The 25,019-nt window shown below is 35.1% G+C and overlaps 1 protein-coding gene across 1 annotated transcript in view; it reads left to right on the forward strand.

Annotated features, from left to right (window-relative positions):
• The first annotated feature begins 2,652 nt into the window (after positions 1-2,652).
• Positions 2,653-25,019, forward strand: part of LOC135696425 (cilia- and flagella-associated protein 43) — a 28,818-nt gene continuing 6,451 nt past the window's right edge. The window contains exons 1-24 of the mRNA XM_065215813.2: positions 2,653-2,797; positions 4,010-4,266; positions 4,694-4,790; positions 5,715-5,882; positions 6,776-6,939; positions 8,010-8,168; positions 9,055-9,170; positions 10,408-10,539; positions 12,231-12,347; positions 12,940-13,020; positions 13,953-14,101; positions 14,866-14,969; positions 15,519-15,674; positions 16,476-16,651; positions 17,780-17,929; positions 18,851-19,118; positions 19,462-19,529; positions 20,188-20,391; positions 20,706-20,979; positions 21,520-21,692; positions 22,114-22,390; positions 22,874-23,070; positions 23,464-23,613; positions 24,401-24,684. Coding sequence (XP_065071885.2) covers positions 2,769-2,797; positions 4,010-4,266; positions 4,694-4,790; positions 5,715-5,882; positions 6,776-6,939; positions 8,010-8,168; positions 9,055-9,170; positions 10,408-10,539; positions 12,231-12,347; positions 12,940-13,020; positions 13,953-14,101; positions 14,866-14,969; positions 15,519-15,674; positions 16,476-16,651; positions 17,780-17,929; positions 18,851-19,118; positions 19,462-19,529; positions 20,188-20,391; positions 20,706-20,979; positions 21,520-21,692; positions 22,114-22,390; positions 22,874-23,070; positions 23,464-23,613; positions 24,401-24,684 — 3,950 coding nt within the window. The 5' untranslated portion in view covers positions 2,653-2,768. The remainder of the gene's footprint in view (positions 2,798-4,009; positions 4,267-4,693; positions 4,791-5,714; positions 5,883-6,775; positions 6,940-8,009; positions 8,169-9,054; positions 9,171-10,407; positions 10,540-12,230; positions 12,348-12,939; positions 13,021-13,952; positions 14,102-14,865; positions 14,970-15,518; positions 15,675-16,475; positions 16,652-17,779; positions 17,930-18,850; positions 19,119-19,461; positions 19,530-20,187; positions 20,392-20,705; positions 20,980-21,519; positions 21,693-22,113; positions 22,391-22,873; positions 23,071-23,463; positions 23,614-24,400; positions 24,685-25,019) is intronic.

Genomic DNA, 25,019 nt, shown 5'->3' on the forward strand with positions numbered 1-25,019 from the left:
GCGTCAGCTCTTAGTGTAAGAGTTACAACCTACGCTAGCATCTTAATATGAATCTTAATATGGTACACCAAAGCGGAAATTGCAGGTTTAGAACAACATTACACCAATTTTACTTAACACAGTGTAGTCTGTTGATCCACCGCACATCACACTCAGGAATATACGCAGCAGAAACAACTTGCGGCTGGGCTGGGGGAAGATCCCTAGAAGTGTCAACTACTCCCATTACGGACACTTTCAAACAACGGACAACTGTAAACAACGAATACCTCCGGGATCAGAATGCGGACACCTCAAGCCAACGCTTTTCTACAAACAATGAACCCCTCCAGACAACGGACACCCAAAAACACAAATACTTCAAAACAACGGACTCCTACAAACAACGGACACTTTCAGACAACGACACCTAAAAGCAACGGACATTTCAAACAACCTTCACCTACAAACAACGGACACCTTCAAACAACTTGAGAAGTGTTCAGTAAGCCCCACAACCTTCCCCTGGATAAAATGTTTCACTTTATGTAAATTCATCTATTGTTTGTTCTTTACGCCTTGTCAGGTAAAAGAAGGTTCAAGCCCAATACAGAATTTAATTTCTCTAGCTTTATATGCTCTTGTCAAGTAAATTTAATTTAAATGATCTAAATACTAATTATTTGATTGCAAAGATTATGGAAGAAATGCTTTTGCTGACATCCAGCGTCATAATGAAACAAAGTTATGCCAACGTATCATTTTATGACAATAAGATCTTTGATGATGTCATGCAAAATTTTGATGACGTCATAATGAAAATACTGATGTCGACAAATCATGCTTAAAAATACATCAATTGAAAGCTTGCAACGAGACGAGTCAAATTATGTAACTTGCGTCAAAAAATAACACTCCAGTAAAGAGCTAGCGATGATTTTGTCTAACTTTTTACCGTTAAATGACGTCATCAGTCACGTGACACCCAGGTATTTTCATAAAAGTCACCTGGCAGATTATGAAAGCCTGGACTCCCTACTACAAGAATCCGTTGAGAAAGCAAACATTAGCTTGAATGTCAGATTTTTAGGCTATATGTCATGTCTATGAAGTTTTTTAATTTTTTCTGACTGTCCAGTACTCGTTTCTTATAGCCAGTTTCTTGTTAAAAAAATTAGTGTAGACCTCTAATGACAGGAGATATCCAAACAACAAACACTAAACAACATTGACCAACTCGGGGCCTCCGACGAAGACTTTTTTATTATGGATGTTAAATTAATCTTTTGTTATGGATGTTAAATTTCCCTCTGACCACCACCCCCCCCCCCCCCACACTTTCCAACCTATGTCGGAGCCCATTCATCTAACAATGGATACCTTCCAACAGCAGACAAACAATTCTTTCTAAAAATCCATTTCGGGCGGCCAGAGACTTGCACACTGACAACTACATTAAACAGCATCATGCAACAAACAGTTAGGTATGTGCTTCAGAGGCATGTTCCTTCACGAATGCTGAATGAAATTTTTCAGGAAAATGTAGCATTTTTAATATTCATCATTTCAAAAGTATAAAATGTAATAAAAATGGGGTCCCTCAAAATGGATTCGCATACCTTGATCTTTGGGAAACTGGGACACGTGCTGACACCTAGGAATGATACTTAGCGTACAATCGCGGTTAACCTGAGGAAGCGCCTATGAAAGATAACGAGTCAATGCTTTTTTAGTTACTTGAATTATAGTGTGCTAGTTATTTTTAGCTTTACTGTATATAGGGATATATATATCTCGGTCATAGACCTTTGTTTATTCCACTTCTACCCGTTTCCTGTTGCCCCAGTCGTGAACTGCTCTTATTGTGCTAAATTCCCAAGCCTTTGCTAAACGTGGCCAACATGTTCATTTTTCGTTGAATATCCTCACACGAATCAGAACATTATTTCATTTCTGCAAGGCAGTCAGGGGTCGGGGTTGGTGTTTGAGGGTCTTTACCCCCACAACTTTTTAGAAGCCAATTTTGAAAAATTATTAAGCAAACTTTTAAGGGTACTAGAAGATTTAATAAGGCTGACTACATCGTTGAAGTGAAGAACGTGCAATATTCTATTTATCTGCTTAGATTAAACACCCTGAGTGCGGGGCATGGGTAGTAAAATCTACTGACGAAGACGTAGATAAATCTAGGTGCTATTTCATCTACCGATAGACAATTTTACCGACGAACCAGGGAATTTTTTGCTCTAACTAAAAATTTACCGACAAACTCATGAAGAATTGGGGGTGTCACACCCTTACCCCCCGCTAGCTACGCCCCTGGCCAGTAGGTAAAGTAACTTGTTTTAGGGAATGTTTCTTTTAACTCTTTCTTCTTATCCCATCAAGTTTAAACTGACCTTGCTATGCGAGTTACGCGTCCTGGTGCAACTGGATACCAAAACGGACGTGCTCTCTTTAAAACAGCTTTCCTGTAGGCTAAAAAATAACTTATTTGGTATTTAGTTTCAAGCTGAAGGGATTTTTGTGTATAAAGAATATAAAATGAAAATGAAATGAAAATTATTTGTAGCAAAAATAATGGTCTCCTATTCCAAAGAAATAGAGTCGAAGATCACCCCATTGCCCCATTGCACTGTCAACCTCGTTATGGCCAAGAGACCAACCAAATTATATGTTACTTAGCAACGATAGCAAATCCAAAAGAGTAGGCCTTCATTCTGGGCCAGAAGGACATTGGATTGCAGGCAATTAAACAATGGGATTGTTCTAATTTATTTATCAACAGAATGGACCAGTTTGGAAAAGTTCATTTAAGGTATGTTTTTAGACTCATTTGCAGAGTTTTTGTGAAATGCCAACACATTTGTAACTGAACATTTTGTGAATGTCAGGGGTGATGTAGAAAAATAATGTTGTTTTAGATTTCTCCCTATGTTGTTTTTATTTCCAGCCAAAGTACCGCAATTAATTATTTTCAGCATCTCTATGAAAAGTCTTCGTGATCAATTTTTGGGTGTGAAAACTATAAAATGATGGAGAGCTTTTTTTCTCGCTTGTGTTTCCCTTATAGCCTATTGGTAGCAATTCTATTTAGTATGAATTTCCTATGCTATTTAGCTGTTATGTCTAAAGACATTTCTTGATCTCATAACCTGGTTATAAGTGGAGTTATCATTTCAATTTATCTAATATAGTCTCAAAACTTTTGCTTATTCTTGTCATTCGTTTTAAAGATCAAAAGTTTTAATGCTTTACGAACGTAAAATTCTACCATTTTTTAAGAATAAGGTCGTCAATCCAAAGACACAAGAACACTTTCTATCACAGCTTTGAGAAAAGTATCCTAATAAGCTCTTAATGAGATCACCTCCAGATTAGAATTCTTGAAAGATGTGCAGGGGATCTGTTTTGTGTCCTTGAAAATTGCGCATTTGCAAATAGCACAGATGAAGATTTAGTGCGGCTGAGACTAATTACCATAAAAACACAGTATGTAGCTTTTATTTATGCATTTCAGAGAAAAACATTAGTAACATCATTAGTGGTGATAAAAACAATATAGCAAAGGTAATCATCTTTCATAATTCCTAAAAATAAGAATAAGGGGGAACCAACCAGATCAAAATAGTTTTCGTAAACCAAAATCTGCTCAAACTTTGAAAACTTTGTGTATTGTAATAGATTTGAATATCCTGTCCGATGTGTATTTTACTCCCAGAAATGATAAAAATATCCTTCATGTGTTTGCTGTTAAGTGGCATATGTGTGTACAAAAACCAGCCTCGTATGTGAAAGTAATGACGACCTAGACGATCTGTAACTCTGAAGGGGCCTTCAAATGTCATTAAAAGCTTACATTCACCCTAAATTTTGACATTTATTGGTGGCCAGCCTCCCCATCCCCCCTCCCCATGCTTCTGGCAGCCTTGTTATACCTAAATGTTGATTAAACATCAGATAGATGGTGAGTATCTGTAATGTATTCCACTTGAACATGATTTTGTGTATATAACTTTCATTATATCAGGTGGTCTGCTGGTTATAAAGGAGATCGTCTGTTTTACACTGATGCCCACACTATAGCATATATATCTGGCAACTGTATCAGATTTTTTAACACAAAAACTGGTGATGAGGAGTTCTTAGACAGTCCAGGAAATGGAATTGGAGCTTTTGCAGTGAACTCTACCTACCACACAATAGCCTTTTCTGAAGTATGCATGGACACAAATGTTTATATCTATGACCTTTCTGATTTCACAAAGCCAGCAGCAGTCCTTGAAGGTTTGTTTTTTTCTATAACTTTATTTGATAGATCAATCTTGTACCTCTAAGGTAAAAGTGGGAATTAAAATTCTTATTGCTTGTTTTCTTTACTGTTGTTTTCTGGAATTTATTTTTTCGAATGTAAAATATAAGATGTTGACATCATTCTGAATTCTTCCTCAAGGCTGGAAACCACTGAGACATTTTGCACTGACAAAATATTTTGTTTTCTTTAGTTCTGTGTAATAAGTCAAATGTTTGTATCTTAATATTCTGCCATTCTTACTCAAGTATTTTGCCCCTGCTTGCAAATTATGTCAATGCTTGTTATCAGAATCTCAGTTTGGACTTCTTGCTATTCAAAGCCTTTATTATTCTCCTTGTGTAATCTATTTAAGATTAAAAGTTATATTACATTGCTTAAAAAAGTGCTACCTTGTTTTAGGAGCTGGGACACTTGGTTGTTCTGCATTAGCATTTGCAAATAATGGGAGTTTGTTGGCAAGCTACGGGGATGCTCCAGATTGTACAATTACTTTGTGGCAAGTGATTTTGTTATTACTTTTTGCACTGGCAAGCTGCCTGGATGTAAACCCTTTCTATTGTGAAGCCTGCCAATGCTTTGAAAAATCAGATGCAGCCTAATAAAATGTTGATTACCTATCCAGTTAATTCAGTAAGCAGTTGATTCAGAACTATTCTAAAAAAGTATGAATTTCAATTTCATAACTTGGGCTATCTCCAACATTTCTGTTTGATTGAGGGGAGCAACTTGTAATGAAACATGAAAATATGTAATTAAAAAACAATTAACAACTTGTAATTGAACACCTACAATTGAGCATCTAGAAAGGTGCAGCCTTTTTAATCTGGTTGAGCAGATCATCACAGAAGTGCTGGACTATACCATCTGTAGACTAACAAAATTTTTCAATCTTGGATAAATTTTAGGTCTGCAATGACAGGTGTAGCCAAATCTATTGGCCAGCGAATTAAATTGGTTTTTAGTTAATCATATTATATAAAAAAGGACTAACTTAATAGACTAACTTATTTACAAAGAAAAGGCCTTACGTTTTCTAGCCCTTATTAAATATAGTTTTAATAATGCAAAAGAAAAAATATTGATCAAAAAGTATCAAGTTTCAAATAGTTTCAAAATGGCCAATTTTACTGATTAGGCATGTAGACCATGAAAGATAATCAAGTTGGCACAGATATGCTGATTAAAATGTTTCAGGTCAGTTTTAGAGCATCAACGTAGATCAGAAGAGTGGAAACATGAGTATTTAAATAGAAACTCACATCTAACAATCTCTCCCATCGGCAAAATGGTCAGTTACAATAACAAGACCCATCCCACTACCACAATATCTGTTTTGGTTCTGTAATCAAGATCATAGATAAACCAGTGTGACACAATATCTATTAATGACAACTTTTTTAATGCTCTATGCTATTTTTAGGAACTGGCCTGAAAGAAGAAAGATAAGTTTTGGTACAGTTCCAAACTTTGTTTGTACACAGCTTTCATTTAATCCATTGAACTGGAGACAGATGTGTGGAACAAATAGTGAGCACTTGGTTTTGTGGAACATAGAGCAACTAAATGAGACATATCACTTGATCACAAGGTAAGTGTTGCTTTATTTGAATTTGAATTTGAGGATTTTGCTTAAAGCGTTCCTTGGAAACTGCATCTCCATATATAGAATGAGCTAGCACATCCTAAGATGCAACTGGATGTTCTTAAAGGCCCCACCTTGTTGATTTGCCAACCATCTAGTGAGTTTGCTTCAAGTATTAGATTTTCTTTGAAACATCAATTGTTGGCTAATCAAATACAATAACCATCATATGTAGCTTTTTATGGCAGACCCCATTCTACAACTGTCTATTTTCTTCACAATTCCTCTAATGGTTATGTTCGGAATTGTGTAAGGTGCCCCCTGCCTCGCTAAACTACTGGTCTGAAACCAATCAGTGTTACAGGGTCATGGCACATACGCATTAATAAGAGGATTCACACAGCTGTTCTGTCTTTGACCACACAATTCTTGAACCTCCTGTCAGGGCTTCAAGTGATAATGCGCATATGCAATGACCCTAAAACAGGGGCTAGTGCACGTCCGGAAGACGGGCATGATTCACCTCCCGAATAAAACGGGCAAATAAGGCAAACTTTAAAAAAGTTGTTCAAAAGTATCATTTTTATAACCCCTTCATTCCAGCCTTTTCATCTTATTAGCCTTCATCCAGAAATTTCTGAAGCTAGCTTGCCTCAAATGAGGATTACTTTGAGAAATCTTTGTTTTGTTGGAAATTTTTTTAGGTCAAAATTTTGTTCCTCTTAAAGGGTCCTGCATATTGACAAAAAGCTCATTTATTTTTACTGAGTATGGAAATCTTTTTTGGATAGACAGATAGACAGACATACATGATAGACAGGATTTCTTGGAAAAACCTTTGTTAGATGAATCCAGTATCTCCTCAAATATTAATTGGCAAAAATTTTTTTGTCTTGTAGCAAAGTACGCCTTCCAATTATTGATGGTGCTGGAGACTTTGATCCATTTGACGACCTTGACAGACAAATCAGTCGCTCAGTTAGCCCCATCTCATCAAACATAAGAATCACTAAAACTGCAATTGCCGGTATTGTTGGTGATGAACTCGGAAACTTAGATGTTGGTAAGGCATACTCTGAACTTTTAGCTATTGTTCATCCCATATTCACTGTATCAGGTGCTTTCAAGCAGATGTTTTCAGCATAGGGCAAATTATCATAATAAAAAGAAAAGCATTTAGAGAAAATACAAAAACAAGTTTTGTTTTCCTTACTGGTGTACGTTTTCATTATCATTTCAATTATATTGTGGATGCTTCTGCATTTAGAAAAGCAGTTTCATACTCTCTGATAATCACAAAATAAAATATTCAATAATTTAAAAGAAAAAGCCTATAAGCATCAAAGTAAAACGAAGTTTTTTGTGGTCATGAAAAACATAGATCGAAAGGCTTTTTTGATCAAACGCTCTGCAGAAATACAAATTCCTGCTGTCTTTTAATTGATTAAATTTAATCATTAAGATCCTTACCCTTAAGTATTTGGTGATATAGTCTCCAATGGTCTTGTTAGCTGTTAAACATTTAAAGGCTTTAAACCACAAATTTAAAACCGTACCCACTAAGCTCTGTTTTTAACAATACTTACCGAGAACTTTTCATTTATGGACAGTAGCTTAAAATCCACGTGGTTGTGGCCTTATTTTCATAAAAAATTAGCTATACTCAGTAACCAAAATCTTTTTGTAAATCTGAAGCTAATTCGTCTTTTACTTTAGTTGACAATATTCCGAACAATCAATACTTTACGGCGTCGACCTAAGGTCAGGAGTAATGTTTGGTTGCGAAAAAAATTTATTCAAATTGAGATTTGAGAGAAAACAACAAAAACGGACAAAATAATAAGATAATTTCGGTGAAAGAGAACATGAATGTATAAATTTTTTTTGAAGCTGTTTGATTTTTACTTGGTGATTTAAAGCCAATCTAAGTTCAGTAAAGTAAAATATTAAAATTCATTCTAATTCTCTCTTGATGTACTTTTCAAACGCATCCTATTAAATTATTAGAGAACTACTTGTACCCATTGTTATTTTGTATCAAAGTTTTAAGAATCATTTGCCAAATTTTTTGTGGTGGTTTTTCGATATTTTTGGAAATTAACCCAGTTTAAGAATTGTTTGATTATTTTGCAGGTGACAAACGAAAACGGTGTTCTCCGAAAGGCCATACTTGGGGCCAAAATGGACAAATCTTTTGCTGCTGCGCAGGTGGCCAAATCTTAGTGATCAACTCTGATTCACGCTCCGTCTTATTGTTTCACAACCCAGCTGTTCAGGATATTGCCTTAGAGGGTATGACGACATTGTTTATCTTCAATCAAAGCAAATTATCAACTTTTTATTCTCAAGTAAAGGATATAGGTAAATTATGTTCAAGTCGTTTAAGTGTTAAGGACGAAACTTGATTGTTGAAGTCGAAATATAAGTGTCAGGAATCAATTCAGATTTCAAAAAAATGTAGTTTCTGAAGTTTCGAATTTTTCACATTCCTTAGCAGTCTGGCATCAATTCCTTACGTTTTTGCCTATCCGAGTATTACCTTCCTTATAAAGTACTCTTTTTCTAAAAATGCGTGTAATCTCAGTGGTGAAGCAACTGGTGTATCCGTATTTGTTTATTGAATGTAGACAATATACATTTCTTTGTATTGGTGATCGCTTAAAAATTTTGTTGAGAATAGCTGTACTTTGAGGCTGTGTATTCTACTCATGTAGACTCTACTCTAGAGGCTATTTCTCGTGTTTAAGAAAGTTGCTACGAACAAAATGGCTTCAGGTCAGCAAAGTGGCCAACAGTAGCTGTATATTAGAACTAAATTTTTAGATTTCGACCCAGGCAATTTAGGAGATTCCTTTCCTGTGTGTGAGTTTGTGGAAATGGTTATAAGGACCTTCTGTCAATTTCTTTAATAACCTTGAGTCACTCTCGAAAATCCATTTAATGAAAAAACTCTTTGCTAAGTATAAGTCATTACCTTGTATTTCTATTAACGTTTATTTACTATTTGTTAATGCACTGAAACTTTATTTATGTTTATTCTGTAAACGGCAACAAGCAAGAGACTTGAATAATAATGGAAGGTTTTGAAAATATTTTGAAAATTGACATGTTTCAAGGTGTTGTCATGGACAGTATCATAAAAACTGAAGAAAATTCTAAACAAAGTTTTTTACTTAAGGAATAAGACTTGAAAATCAGCCTGATGAGAGTCTTGAAGATGCTCTGCAAGAACTGACAGCTGGAAGTGTTGAATGCTTTGCATTAAATCAACAAGGATTGTTCATCGCTGGAAAGGTAATCCAATGAATTATCCTAGTCTATATTTTTCTCCTGTATTATACAGATTGAATAGAGAACTTGGAATAATCAATGGAATAGTCTATCGATAGCCTTGGGGCTAATTATCATCTGTAGAATGCATCGATCCCCTGATTTGTAATCTACGGATCGTCTTTTACAGTAGCGTAGCCAATTAGACATGAGAGCGAAGAAGATTTTGTACCATTAGGGAAGGAGGGCATCCGTCCCCTCTTGCCTCCCCGCCACTACAATACAGATCTCTCTCTTTTGCTTCTTTACCACATCTTTACAGTGAATGGTTTAAATTTTGAATTCGAAGTCTTCTTTCATACGGTTATTTGAGCATAGTTACAGGCATCGTGTAGCCTGCGTTTAGCATCAGTCCCCAAAACTGCCCTCTATGGCACATTGCAGGGCTCACTACAAGCAGCTTTGGGGGGGTTTCCCGCTGTATTAGTTTCACAGCATCTAATCTATTTCTGGAAATCTGAAAATTTAAAGGGAGAATATTTTTATTATTTTTGCGTGCTTTATATTATTGTGATCATTATCTGATTTCTTCGATTATTATCTTATTGTTCTTTACTTTACATTTATTATTATAACATATTAGTTTTCAATTATCTACATTATTCTTATTATTTTCATTCTCATTATTTGCTGACTATTTCATTTTCTTATGTTGAAAACTTCGTTTGCCTTTTTCGGTTTTTCATTGTTGAACTTCTTTTTAGAATGCAATTCAGATTCGCTTTGATATTGAGCTCACTGAAAAAGTCTCCTATTGGCTTTAATGATGAATTCTCGAAACTGATCCAATTCTTGATCAGCTTTTTCAAAAAAGATGAAGCTAACTTAGAGAAATATTACCTTCTGATTGTATTTGATTGATTTGATAACATATACTCAACAATTGACAGACTTGCCCTAATTCCATTATTGGGTTGCGTTCGAAACAGTTAATGTTAAAATTTGACTTTTAACTTAAGAATCCAATCGCTATTCGTAGGATTTTTATTGGTCAGTAGGTAAATATAGGTTTACGTACCGTACAGGCTTGAAATAGCCCGAGCTAAAAAAGTTTAACCTTGAAGATAATCATGGGGGAAAATCCAGAACACATCTTTTAACACACGTCATTCTATATGGAAACCCCTTGTTTACCCTTAAAATTTAAATAAGCTCTTTTTATCTAAAGATTTTTCTCACATTTGATTCTACATTTTTTCAGGACGGCTATCTGAGGTGTCTGAAAATTGATTCAGGTGACTTGCAAATAGTGGATCGTATCGACGTTCGCCGCCCGATTACATCACTGTCGTGGTCTCCGGCTTACGACAAACTTGCCTTAGGCAGTGATGATGTAGGTCACATTTATGTTTGTAGGGTTTATCTAAAGAAAGTTTTATTACTCACAAAGGAAATTATGATCAAGGACTGGGGTCAAGAGATGGCATTGCAGTTAATAACTGCATTATTACAACTTTTGGCGTTTATTTTACATACCTGTTTTTGCATTTGATACAATATGAGAATCCATACAGCTTCCTATTGCAAGCAGTGATTTTTTTGCTTTTTTGGTAATGTTAGGGAAAGGCTAAAGTGCCTATGGCTACGCCCTAAAAAGGGAAAGGAGGGAGGAATTAAGAAATGAGGTGGGAAAGATCAAGCTAATTTATTTTGTTTTGAATAAAGACAGGTTATAAGAGTCTGGGAAGCAGGAAATGGTTAGAGCATTTCAAAGTTTACAAGATTTAGGGAGGAAGGAAGAGTTGTGCGATTGAGTTCGTGCGAAATTTTGTTGAAATAAGCTGATATTGAAGCGAATAATGGCCCTCAATGGGTGTGTCTACATGTAATTTTAAGCGCGTTGAACTATTAATGGTTGAAATTTATGTCTATCACCATATCGAAGAATCATCATCGCAGATTTTCAAAATTATCTCATCGAATTAAAACAGCATACTTATGACCTATTACGACACAAGCGCCCCTTATAATGTTCTAAAGATAGTAGCGAGCTTGAGCCCTTTGTATTGAGAAATTTGTACCATGTAGTTGGCCTATCGCATCAATTACTTGCAAGTATGAAGAATAATTTAATCTAGTTAAGGTCTAAGCTTGCTTCAAATGTTTATAATTGAGTCCTCAATGCGTGCTTTTTACCGAATTCATTACGACGTCAATTATACCATTGTGTAACATATAAGTAGCTTTATTGTTTCCATTTGAAATATTTTGCGAGAGTCGTTTATATGATGGCAAAGTGATTTTTTAATTTTTGAAGTTTGAGGAAATCTTACAAATGGAGAGTTTTGGAGATTTTTCGTTTGATAATTTAGACCCTTGAGGTACTATCTACCCATCATTGTAGATATAGTTCGTAGAAATAATTTTTGTAAGTTGTGACCAGTAGTTTGCATCCTTCTCTGCAAAATTGTATACAATTCTTAATAATGTCTTTTCCTGTGCTCTTTTAAAGCTTCATTTTTTCCAATACCTGTCTCACATGTAAACCTTGCCAAAATGTTTGGAGCATCTTTACGAAAGTTAATTGCTCAACTGTTCATCTTCTCCTCTTAATTCTTTTTTGCCTACATCTGCCTTGGCTATACATACATTTAATTTTGATGTCGTAATAAACTTTTCCCTTTTTCACCTCAAGAAATTAATACACAATCAATACGGTTAGGAAATAATCCAAAATAGTTTGCCAAATGTCCTTAGAAGTTGCCAGTCATTTCCGCTGGCTTACCAACACTGAATAACTCTCAGAGACTATTTGAGCCGAGCATCGTAAACTTTTGGCATGGATTGTACCCATTCCAAATTAAACCTCCAAATTTGCACTTTACTTGTGCAGCTTAGGGTTTTTAGTTTATCAAACCTTAAAAGTTGTGAAACAATGGTTTCTCGTTTGAGAGGAATACCTAGTGACTAATGCACATACAAAACGTGTTTTAACTTTAAGTGTCTGCAAGCGAGTTTCAGTAGCCTGTCCAGTTCAGCGAATTTTTAATCTCCATTTGACATCAAATATTCTTTCTTTTCTAGGGTTCTGTCCAGATTTATTCTCCAGAAGAATCTAACAGCTTAAAAACCCTTTTTCAAAACCACGCTGGGTTGATAATTGGTGTAGATTTTACACTCGGAGAAAATTCATGTTGTGTTGTAAGTCTAAATATTCTATACATAGGTGATTAAGGTATTTCATTGTTATTGTTCATTAATCTTAATAGCATAGAATTCTTATGTAGTTTCGTTACATTTTATCTGAAGTTTTTCATCTGATTGCTAATGCTGTGCAAGTGATTCATTTGATCTGTTCGTCAAGGAATGAGTGCATGCATCGTATAAAACAAAACAAGGAAAAAAAGGAATGCATAAAGCTTAAAATGGCTACAAATAGCATTATGTTTGGTAGTTTCGTTAAATGTTTTTGCTAAACTCTGTCTCTAATATCAAATACCAAATTTTTGAAGAATTTTTGTTTATATTAGTCATATAGATATATATATGTAGATACACCTGATGATTGTTTACACGTGAAACTCAGAGTTGTGTCACAATAGTCTGTTTATTTTAGTCTATCTAATCGCTCCGGTAAGTTGAGCACTCTAGACAGCAATATGATAATTAATAACTATATATATATATATATATATATATATATATATATATATATATATATATATATATATATATATATATATATATATATATATATATATATATATATATATAAGTTATCAATTCTTTATAGACGTGCAAAGAAGATGGCCTACTTCAACTTTGGGCTGTGTCATCTTCTAAATGCATTGGAGAAGTTCAGCTGAAATGCCATGTAAGTCAAAATTACACGTAACTTTGTGATTGAGAAGGTGAAGACAGTTGAACGTGTCTACTTGTTTATTTATTCCTTTAACTCTCTTTTATGTCCTTTATTCTATCTTATTTTATTTTTCCTTTTATTTTCAAATTATCTTCCTCCTTAAAGGTCTGCCTAGGGCTAGACGTTGGAAAGGTCTGTAGGAATAAATCAAATTCACTGATCAATTCAATTATAATTTATCGTTTCTGACGTCTATCTTAAGACACACCTTTGGTACGTTTTAATCTTTCTAAAATTATTGTGTTCATTTCTCTCGTTAGTAAGTAAAATTAAATGTTGTAAATTGTAAGTGCCATACATAGCCAGAACTCGGTGACCCTGTGTCTTTTTTGCCTATGAATGGCACATTATATTAAATATATTGTGTTAGTTTTTAATCTGAATACAAAAAAAACTCTTCTTACTACTCTTACAACTATACTGGACAAAGAAAAGAGGCGATACTAAATAAACAGATAACTTGGCATGAATTAAGTTATATAAGTAGAGAGGAAAAGCCATTATACGTTTATACAGCTTTTCAGTGCTACAATGGTTTTTAATATTCTTATGTTCACGAATAAGATATTATTGTCAGTTTCAATTTGTAGTTTACAATGTCTAAACTTTCATTTCAACTACCCTAGGATAGAGAAACATTTTCTCATGACTGCATACAGTCGCTCAACTTCTTAGTTAAACCTCTGGCTACTTAATTCTGCTTTATGAAAAGTGGTTGCTTTAAGAACTCATTTCAATTTGTTATGCTTTGAAGGCTCATTTTAATCAGGTACTTAAGTAACTATGCTGATGCTGATGCCTCTTTGACAATGCTTTATTTTATACCTCAGTGCCACAATATTATTTATAATTAAATTGCTAAATTTTCATTCACATTCTTTCAGGCACAAAGCGTTGTCTGCATTCCTTCATCAAGTTCTGCTGTTGTTGCAACTGCTAGTGGCTCATTAATTCTTGTTGATCTGACGTCACAAGAACAACCGAGAGCTGTTCTTCAGCGCTACCTCCACAAAGGGCCAATAACTGCTCTTGAGTGAGTTATGCATCTGAAAACTGGACATTTTAGGCACAGGGTGATATTCTCTGCCAACCAATCTAAAATGCTAGACTTAATTTTTTGATGATGAAGCCCTGTATGCCGGAGCGAAATATTAGTATTCTTTAAATTTGATTTATATTGAAAATTTTATCTCGTTACATTGGATTCTCGACGTCGTATTGCTTTGTTCCTGAATATCTTTCGTATTATTACTCATTGCATGATTCACAGAATCCGGCGGACAGCCCATCATGCGGTTCTTCCTTCTTACACATTAATTTTTATCATTTTATCGAAGAGGTTTTGCGAATTTAGTCACCTGTAATGATAGCTTCTCGTTTATATGATTTTTAAGTTGATGTATATTGAAAAGGCTTTCTACTTCCATCTTGTAGCTTTCCATAGATAGATTTTTCATGTCTGTATTATCTGAAGATCCTTCTAATGAAAATTGCTGTTTGCCGGTCTGTCATGAAGTGCTGGATGCAGTATATATACACGCCTTGTGTATAGAACAGGACAGTTCTAAGTTCAGGCTCTGTTTTTCACGCTTAATGTGATCAGCAGGTAGCAGGCAAAGATCCTATTATGTGATAAACATATAACTTGACTGATTTGTAGAAAATGGAAGTTCAGATAAGATGAGATTGTAGGACATATGAAGATTTTCTATAAATTTTTTTTATGAGGATATGGATGTTTAAAAACTAGCCTCATAGAGTTTGTAGGTTTTAATGTCTTTGAATCATTTTTTGCAGTGTTGATAATCTTGGCCATATCATAGTGACAGGGTCTACGGATGGACATGTTTTTATTTTGGATGCAAAAGTGACATCAGGACTCGATGTCTTTGGGTACACAAGTAAGATACCACACTTTTTATGTCACCTATGTAGATCGATCGCCAAATAATCGAAACAAATAAATGGGGTTTGCAAAGAACAAAACTTACGGTGAAATTTTTTCAATTTCTGCACCTTCCTTACTAGAGATAAACCCACAAATGAAGGTGCTAGTTTCTTTGAACAGAGCATAAAAACGGCGTGACTAAATGACACGAAAGTGCAACTTTGTTTTTCTTTTTACTGTCTTTCTTTATGCTACTGCTACAACGCAATGAAAAAAGTATTGCGTATGAGTGAAACTCATAGAGGGAACTCGATGACCTTGTGTCCACCACCTCTTTCCCACTATGATTTACAACTTACGAGTAGAGGTTGGTTGCCTTTTTGAATTTGTTCACAGCACTCTCCTTATATATGTACTTTTGCCGAGTTCATCTACTATCCTCCTTCTAATACCTTTTCTAATGATCGTAGCCTACCTTAAAGTTTTCAATATCTGTCTCGTTAAAAGAGGCTTGTCTTCTAAAATTTTTCTTCCGAAATTATCTTCCGAAACCTTTTTTAAGAAATTGAGGGTGATGCTCGCAAGATGTCATGTTTACACTACCGTGACGAGGATGACAAGAATGCATGGAAAATTCTTATTGGCACTGGGCATGTTGGGGATGACCCTACCTTCAATCACCTTGTTGGTATGGACATATCTGCAGATACTCTTAAAGGTATTGTGGTTTCATTCTAATTTAAAAGAAATTCTTGATATTTGATAAAGAGTTTACTATCTTCGGCTTCTTTTCCGTCATATATGCTAACAAAATTTGCTGACATAACATTGAATTGTTTCTATTAAAGACTCGTATGCAAATGGTCAGATAGTTTTAGGAAACCTGTGCAATATAGGGAAATTATGATGTCGCCTGATACTCACTCAGACCAAGGTTTGATCACGCCGTTTCTGTCGTGTTATTTGATTGATTTCTATCATTAACCTTAAAAAGCAATTATAAAATTTATAAAGCCCTTTCTTTCCTAAGCAATCTAGGGGTTTTGAAAGTTTGAAAAAGTCCTCTTCTTCTAGTTTCACCTTACATATTTAAGCAGTATTACTTGTGACGTCAAACAAATTAATGAACAAATATGGTCCGCTTGTTGCTTAGGAGGAGGGTCAAGACTTATAGCATAGGAACTGCTGAAATTTTCTCTGGAAGTATCAGTTTTTTGCAGTATTAAACGAAATATTTTTCACTTTGAAGCGTTTTGTGTGATAGAATTCAGAGTCTGAAACAGTGGTGGACAACTGGGGGGCAAAGAGGGCGGTTGCCACCCAGTACTTTGGAGGACAACGGTCTTTTGTTCTAAAACAATGGAAATATGACGTCATCTTATTGAAACAATAGGATATCTGTATCATAAGATATTGATCAAAAGTGAAAATTCAATTTACGAGAAATCTTTAGGCCTTCTCATTAAGTGTTTCCTGTTTTACTTTCATACTTATCAAGCTATATTCTTTGCTTTATAAGGCCAGAATAGCGCATTTATTGACAAGACAGGCCTGTTTCGTGATGGTAGCGTCAAGAAAAGGAATTATTTGTTCCGACATGCTGTTTACGATATTTGTTTGGTTTCAAAGCAAAATGCATTTGCGATCCAAGCAAATGGCAAAAAGATAGTCAACATCCCAATAACTGTATCAGAGGTGAGTTGCTTTGAATTAAAGTATATAGAGTCTCTACAAAGCCAAAATTAAGTTTTAATTCTGATCATATCTTGTATGGTGAGGTGAAATATTAGTCACCTTTTTCTTTGATTTTTAGATCTTTATTTTTTCAAATTAGATTTCATCATTATCAGGTTGCTGTTTATGATTGGCAGCTTTCCCTGTTTTTTTTATTTTTATCACAATGACATTATCGCCTTGATAAGGGTAAACAGACCTTAGCTATGATTTCTACGAGAATTGCTGGTAAATTTACACAAAATTTGGCACTGTCATTAAACGTTTTTCTGCCCTATAAAATAATTTCAGATTTAGATATTCTATAACTATTAGTGCAGACTTGCTTGAATTTGTAAATCAGTTTTTATTAGAAGAAAGATAAATGTATTCAAGAATTCTGAGCTACAAGTGTAAATCTATTCATAGTTTGATTTCATGAACATTGAAACTAAAATATTGCGGTGTTTCAATCATTTTTGGCAAAGACTCTAAGACCTAATCAGTCGCAAAAATTCAAGAGCATTATTCATTTCTTGAATGTTTTTACTATTTCAAAGTCGATCCAATTTTCTCCCAGTTTTAACATATGAGTTTTTCTCTACATAACATCAATCACCTCTACTTTTCCTATTATTTTTGCAAATGATTTTCAAACGTAGCGACGTGTCTACCTCGTGTTATACCAAAATATTTAGAACTAGCTATGATTTGTTCATCTCGCTAAAATCGTACGTTGATATTGTTTGGTTTAACATAACTTCAGTGCGCTAAGAATAAGAATGCATTTTTAATCTTTTAGCAGGTTCTCTTTGAAAGAGGCCATTTTTAAGGGATAGCTGTTCAATTCAACTTTAACCAGAGATTTTTGCTATTTCGTTGTTTCTTTGAAGAAAAGCACATGGTATTGTCAGTCAGTTTTAAGATGAACGTGCAATTTGCCTGGAGAAGCTCCAAATATTTCTAAGAATCTCTAAACATTTTCAGACAATTTTTTCATGTTTAAATAAATAGAAAGATTCTCAATTTAGTCATATTTCGAAATCGTTGTAGGGTAGGTCTGGGATTTTGTTAGATTAATGGTTAAATTTAGCAACTTTTCCCATGCAGGAGAACACCGGTAATGTTGTATTGGATCCTTCGATGGGTTCACAAGGTCATAGCCTTAAAGGTGGCTGTATAGCCCCCTCTGGTCACCTTAAATGGTTAGCAACTGGAGGTCCGGATGGGAAGCTTATAATGCGGGCAACTGGTGCAATAGTGAGTCTTACGAAATTTAATCAGCCGTGATCAAATGGAACACAAATTATTTATTTTGGTAGTTGTTCCCGTGAACGCACTTATGCCTCCTTGAAGATGCTTAAGCATAGCTTTTTGTCATAAAGTACTCGATGCCAAATAGAGCTGTGCACACTTTTTGGTGTATAGAACAGGGAGGTAGTAAATTGCAACTCTGAGATTTACGCTCAATGCAATCATCAGGTAACTTTCATCTGTAAATGATGACACTACATTTGCCACTGAAGGAGTCGCTGAAGTTTGAATATGGGCTAGAAGCTATGCTTTTTTACTAGAAAATATACTTGTTTAATTGCTGTTTTACCCCCAGATTTCGTACGAGACCTGAAATGATTTTTGAAAGCCCTTGGGCAAGCGAGCGTTAACTATTTTACAATAATAATTTTTAGACAGTGTTTTAGAGAAAACGAAATAAAATCTTATAACAAAGAGTTTGCAGCCAATCAATGCAACGGTTTTGGGTCATGATTGATTTTTATTTGCACATGGGATCCGCCATTCTAAAAATTATTCTTTTCCATCTTGTGAACCAAATTCAGAAACTGTTGAAAAAGCTTAAGTTTTATTCAGATTATGTCACCTTAGATGACCGGCTCATTTTACAAATGAACTTTACATCTAATTACAGTGATGTCAAAGATGAAAGAAATTTTCTCAGGAAGTGATTCATTTAAATCTGATTTTAAGTTACTTATCCTGGATAGCTGTTGTCAATATTGCGCCAAAATTCAACAAAAATAGTAGCACAGAAATTTTGCTGCATAACCACTATAAGACAGGAGGATTTGATATCACAAATTGCCTAATATGAGCTATTTAATATGACGTAAAATTCCTCGTTTCCTGGAACATTCTTCTAATGCCGCTTCTCTGTATTCAAAGGATCACATCGTAACAGTTCCTGTGAGTCATCGGAATTGTGGCGGAGTTTTGAACTGCTGTTTCAGTCCAGATTCCAGAAATGTCATGACAGTCGGCGGTGATGGAGCGCTTTGTTGCTGGGGCTGGAACTTTAGTGACAAAGGAAAAAATCGCGCGGCTGCTGCAGTTGACGCGTCAAGGGCCCGTTTGTCGCAAATTGTCGACGCTAGAAAAGAGCAAGATGCTGCTTTGAAAGATATGGAACCATTAAAAGAGGTTTCTAAATCAAGTATGTATCTGGATTTGATAAATTTATTTAGCCTTCCTTTCAATGGTTGATGTATATTAAGTTGAGTGGTGATTGTCATCACCGTAGCTATCAAGATTTCATCAAATGTTATTCCGAAACTCTAATGTTATACCATGTTTCAATTGTAATGCCAGCAGAATTTAGGTTTGTATCCATTTTATGCTCTGACACTTGGAGGGCTTGGGAGTGTATATTTTGCTTGCAGATTCGGATGGGAAACAACTTTAAGCTAAAAATGAAAGCTTTTTTGTTTTTACTGGTGATTTTGCAGTATGCTATGCTTTGATATTTGTTATTAACATAAAGCTATTTTGCTTCCTAGCAAATGTTTTTGCTTCAGAAGAATCTGAAGAGGAGCCTAAGACCTGGCTTGATCTTGCATTGGCAAAGGTATTATCATTCACCTAAGTTTATACCATAGCAAGACTAGAACTTTTCCTAACAGTGTACATAACTTTGTATATTTTTCTCAGATTTTGGGAGGAAATTACAAATAAGAACTCATTTTTATCTAAGAAAAATTATGTAATTTCTTTTCCAAAACTTTCCTTATTGTCAGTTTACAAGTCAACAGCTTCATTTCTGGTAGTAATGCTAAGACTTATAATACAGATATCGTAAGCTTTGAGTGCTGTCCTTTTCATCCTTGTCATCGATACCGTTCTCTGCTGAAGATTTACCTGCAAATGTCTTAACCAGGTCCCCTTAGTAACGGTTAAGTTATTTTAGGTTGACGACTTTATATTAAGTCTGGTGTCGTTGAAATCATAGGCTTACTATTTTCTTAAATATTAGCCTCCTAATTGATCCGAATCACATTTGATGCAACTTTTTGCATAGTACAATTTTCATTTATCTCCATATTGGTCATAAATTCAGCATTATGAGCATCATACATTCAAAACTTATTTTGTTGCCTAAGCACTTTTATTGCGTAATTGTGGCCCAGAAGCGAATCGTCTTTATACAATTTGAAGTTTTCCACTGGTAGTAAATAAAGCTTAGGCTTCTTGATTTATGGTTTTATTGCACATTAATTTTTTCATAGGCCCACAGTGAAGAAGACGCAAAATACAAAGATGTAAAGGTGAATTTGAAAAACGATATTGAGAAACTTAGAAGAAAAGTTTTGGATATGATCGATGTCAACAGCGCATTGCCAGATATTGAGAAACTCGAGCGATTTGAATTTAACATGGATTTAGAGGAACGAGCAGAACTGCTAGGGAAAAGAGAGGAGCATATTAAACAGGTAGGTAGCTGGATAATGCATTGCGATGCGTTTTCTGATAGTTTTATTTGCATGATATTGATGAAAATATTACAGTAAATGGATAATTATTTGCTTCTTTTAGCATCTTGGTAATAAAGTAAAAATAATTTTGTCATAAATAGCCATTTTATGATTGTTGAGTTTTGATCAAAAAAACATTATAAGATTTATTCCTTTTTTGTAAAAAGCATGCCATCAATAAAACAGTGCGGGAATACAGAACGTTTTAGTGAGTTAATGAAAGTAAAGTGGTTTGATCCTCGTTAAGAAAATTGTTTTTTCTCTTATTTCAGCTCAGATCTGAAATCGACGAGAAGAATTTGTCGAAGCAGTACGTGCGAAGTGTCATAAAACGTCAATGCTGGGACGATATGATGACAAAAGGCCGATCGATAAAAGCGTTTTATTCGTCGACTGACGTCACCAATTACCCGATGAGAGAGCGCAGTAAACAAGAGCTTGAAAAACTTGCTTTCGTCAGCCAGCAAAGGAAGTTTGAGATTTCTGAGGAGCAGGCAAGGAAGGAGATCTTAGATTCAAATACAGCAGGAAACCCAGCGCTGCTAGGTTTGTGTGAAAAAAATTGTTTATGGGGATTGTGTAACTGTGAAGAAGGGGTTTTGGGGACTCTTAATGTCCACCCTAACAATTGAAAACAGATTCCTGGAAAATTTTAATTGCCTCCGAGCCAAAACTCTAGAGTCCCTCCTCGAAAATCAAAGAACAGCATTGAGCTCATTTCGGATCGGTTTTACCTCGAATAGGGGTTACAGTTATACAACGGTGTGGCAATCGAAAGTAGTTCACATTGGTTCTCCTTTCCCAAACCAAAGTGAAGCCAATCCAGCGTTTTGTAACCCGGGTTTAAGGCAAGGAATGTATGTGTTAACCGTAAATTTTTTCATTTCATACACCTACCTAATATTTGGTAGTTATGCAGCCATTATCTTTTTGAGCATTGCAAAGAATTTTCAAGGCTGTTTTTAACTGCTCCCCTGCTTCAAATCACCGCTGTGATTAAATGCGTAGTTTTTATGTTTTTTTGTCCTGGTGTTCATTTAAAATGAATGGCTCGATTATTTATCTAGTATGTATTCATTGATTTAGAAGAACAATCAGCAGATGACGATGAATTGCCAGAAGATGACAGAAATCGCAAGGAAAGCCCTGCTGTCGTTGGTAGCCTCAGTCACTTGTATGGAGGGGAGAATGAGTTGATTCGAAGCCAGTTCGAGTTGCACACGGGTCAAGAAAAACGCCATCAAATCATTCTTCTAGAGGTAAGATTTCAAATCAAAACTGTAACATTGTGGGAAAAGATAAAACGGTAAAGGGACACTTTTGTTTCTCAGAGACAATCTTCAAAAGGTTGACTGTGAAATTTTTTTTTTGAATTTGTGGATCGTCTATATGTTTGTTTAAAGGACCATGTAATATTTTCTGGGAATATATGAAGATATGTTCATTTTGTTGTCATCTTCTATCTGCTCGTATCTCGCCCTTTTGAATTGGTTTTAAACTCATTACACCCGATGTTATGTCAATCCAAATGGATCTTGCTTTGAAATGAAAGTGGTTTCATCTCTTCAAGTATTTGTGCCTAAAGCCCCCATTTTGGTTGATGATGGATTTTTTTTCTCGATTATCATCTTCTTTGTTTGATAACATGATTATGTAATTCTTTCACTTGTCTATTTTTAGGACTGTATTTATCGAATGAAGTTAGAATTCAATAAGAGGTTTGAAGAAGTTTACAAGGCCAAAGAAATAGAGATCAAGAGAATTGCAGAGAAGAACGTGCGCGTGAGGAAGATCGTGAACGACTTGGATGCTGCTGAGGATTTATTCGAGCCACGATGGACGTCCGATGAACAGCCTGAAATGCTGTTTGAGGTCAAAGATGAAGAGATTGTCGTAGAGAAATATATTTCAGAAGACGAGCAAAAGCGTTTGGATGCAGTTGCTAAAGAAGATGAAGGTAACATAACAGTCAAATGTTTTCTTCGCATGCTGATGCCAGTCAATGCCTTGTTTGATATTCTTTGAAAGTGTTATTAATGTTATCTTTTACTGACTTGTCGTTGAGATAACGGTTAAGTAGCGGACTTATGAAAAGTTAAAAATTTATTTGAGAAATCTTGACTACTTGCATTATTTTCTGATCGAAATAAATGTCTCACAAGTCACAGCAGTCATTGCAAATTAATATTTCATCCAGCCTCTATCCAGCACTAACTTGAACAAAAGTAAACGAATCACCCCTTAGAATCATAGTCAGTAGGTGATTACGATATTTTAATGACTAAAACCCTACACTGTTTATGCCCCTTTATCTTATTTGGCTATCTCACTGTGCCCTTTGTTTTGTTTTTGTCAACTTTGAAATACTTAGGATATTTTGTCATCTGTTCTTACGTGTTGTAAACTAAAAGTTGTAAATCGCCACGTCTCACATCATCAGAGCGCCGTAAGGCGGAAAAGGCCGACAATTCACGGGAGCGTGCTTTGGAAATGATGATGGCCGGGAGACTGGAAGCAAATCCAGAAGAAGAACTAAAGAAAGAGCTTGTAAAACCTGAATTCATGTCTAAGCCCGCGACTGAGTGGAATGAGGAAGAGCAGAAGGCTGCGAAAGAGTTTGAAAAGAAAGAGCAAAAGGTATTTCGTGTTACGTTTGCATTCATTCTTTCCCCGCAACCAGGGTAGTGGCTTGTTCGTTGTCACCCCTTCCCTTATCAGGACCAACAAAGAGTGATTTCTCAAGGAAATCATATTATAGACACTATAAATTGGCGGTGTAAATTAACGTACCTTTTAATCGTTGAAACAAACCTCCTAAGGTAATCTCTACTATGTTCCTACTCTAAATTGAACTGTTATCCATGTCATGCATGAACAATTCAATTCAACAATTCAATTCAACAAAGCAATTCAATTTCGTCCCTCTACAATTTTCACTGGCAGTTACTACTCGAATCTCTGTAGGAAATAACTTAAAGATAGACCAGCGGATCAGATAATTAATGTTGCTTATATTCAATCTACTTTTAGCTAAAAGAAGACAGAGAAAAGTTCAGAAAGGCACTTGAAACAGAGTGGAAAAAATTGCAGGGAAGCATCACTGAAGCTGCTACGAACTTCGATGAAAAACTGTCGCAACTGTTTCAAAGGAAGATTAAAACGGAAATGGTTATATGCCAGGTGAGCTGATATTCGCTAATTTACCGTGTATTTTTCGCAAAAGCAGGTTTACAATAGTTTTAATCATCTTCTTATTACATAGTATTTTCAGAGTATAAGGTAGCTAGAATCGTAAGATGATATAAAAATTTTGAGGAATTTTTGGGGTTAGCTAATCAGAAGTCAAATTTACAGCAAAATGTCATTTTGAATGAGGAATGTAAGCAAGCTTTATATAAGATTCAAATGTATTTTGGCTCAAAGCGATTCAGTTTCAGTTCCAACAAACATAATTTCTTATTATTGATTGTTTATTAAAATATTAGCAGTGAACAAATATCTCTCGGAGATATGTAGTCTTTAGAAGTCAGGAACATCAAAGATATCTGGACAGTGTATTGAGTCACTGAATCAGGTCATTATGAGTTTTGAATAATATAAAAATTATGCAAACAAGCTTCTTTTTAAAAAAGTAAAGTAGATCTGAAATGCTTCATGCAAGGACGGTGGAAATTGTTAATATTTTCATTACTTATTATTAGATAATTGAGAACTAGTTAATGTTCAGAACTAGTAACTTTGTTATTTATTTGTTCTTGAAAATATGACAGCATAAGAAAGACGATTAAACAGCAGAAAGCGATACAAGCCTCTGAGTCAACTACTATTAAATGATAATCGATAAAAGAGTTTTACCAAGCATAAAAAATTCCGATTATTGTAGGTACAATATACGGTAGTTTTCGCGTTTCGTGTTTTTTTTGCCTTTAGAAAAGGCGAGTGACGCCCTTTCTGTGTCATTTTTCAGGAGGAATTGAAAATACTGAGACTAGCGGCTTCGTTACTTATGGAAGAAGAATTAGATACCCGAGAACAGCAACTTCTGCAGGTGCTTGAAGAAAAGAAGGTATTGAAGCAGAATAGCTCATCTTTTGCAGCAGAAGCAAAGCGGGAATATGACGCATGTAAAGATGCATACGATATTTATGTTGCTGAAGACAAGTCCTTGGACAAGAATTTCAGAAGGGAATTTGCAGACCAAGATCAACACACCATTGATGTTTTGTATCGCCTCTTTAAAAGAAGGCCCAGGTATTCACAGCTTTAAAGTTATTCTGAATTTTTAGATTTAGAGTTTCTTTATACTCTGAGAAATGATGATTTTTGGTGGCGTCAAGAAGGTTTTATATTAGATTTGAAGTTTGTTACGCTGGGTCCAGATGTTAGCCGATAACAGTAGTTCATTACATGTCCAGCCAAACTAAATCAATATTACATATCAAATCAAATGTTCTACATAAAAACTGAGAGTATAAAAAATGCAGTCTTCAGGAAAATCTATAAAGTACCTAAAATGCCTAACTTCTTTGCCATTTCATCTGGTGGTTATGATATGGAAAGTGATTCGCTCTATGAAAGCTACGTGG

This window comes from Rhopilema esculentum, chromosome 14, assembly GCF_057945365.1.
Source record: "Rhopilema esculentum isolate cy_ngs chromosome 14, ASM5794536v1, whole genome shotgun sequence".
Lineage (NCBI taxonomy): Eukaryota > Metazoa > Cnidaria > Scyphozoa > Rhizostomeae > Rhizostomatidae > Rhopilema > Rhopilema esculentum.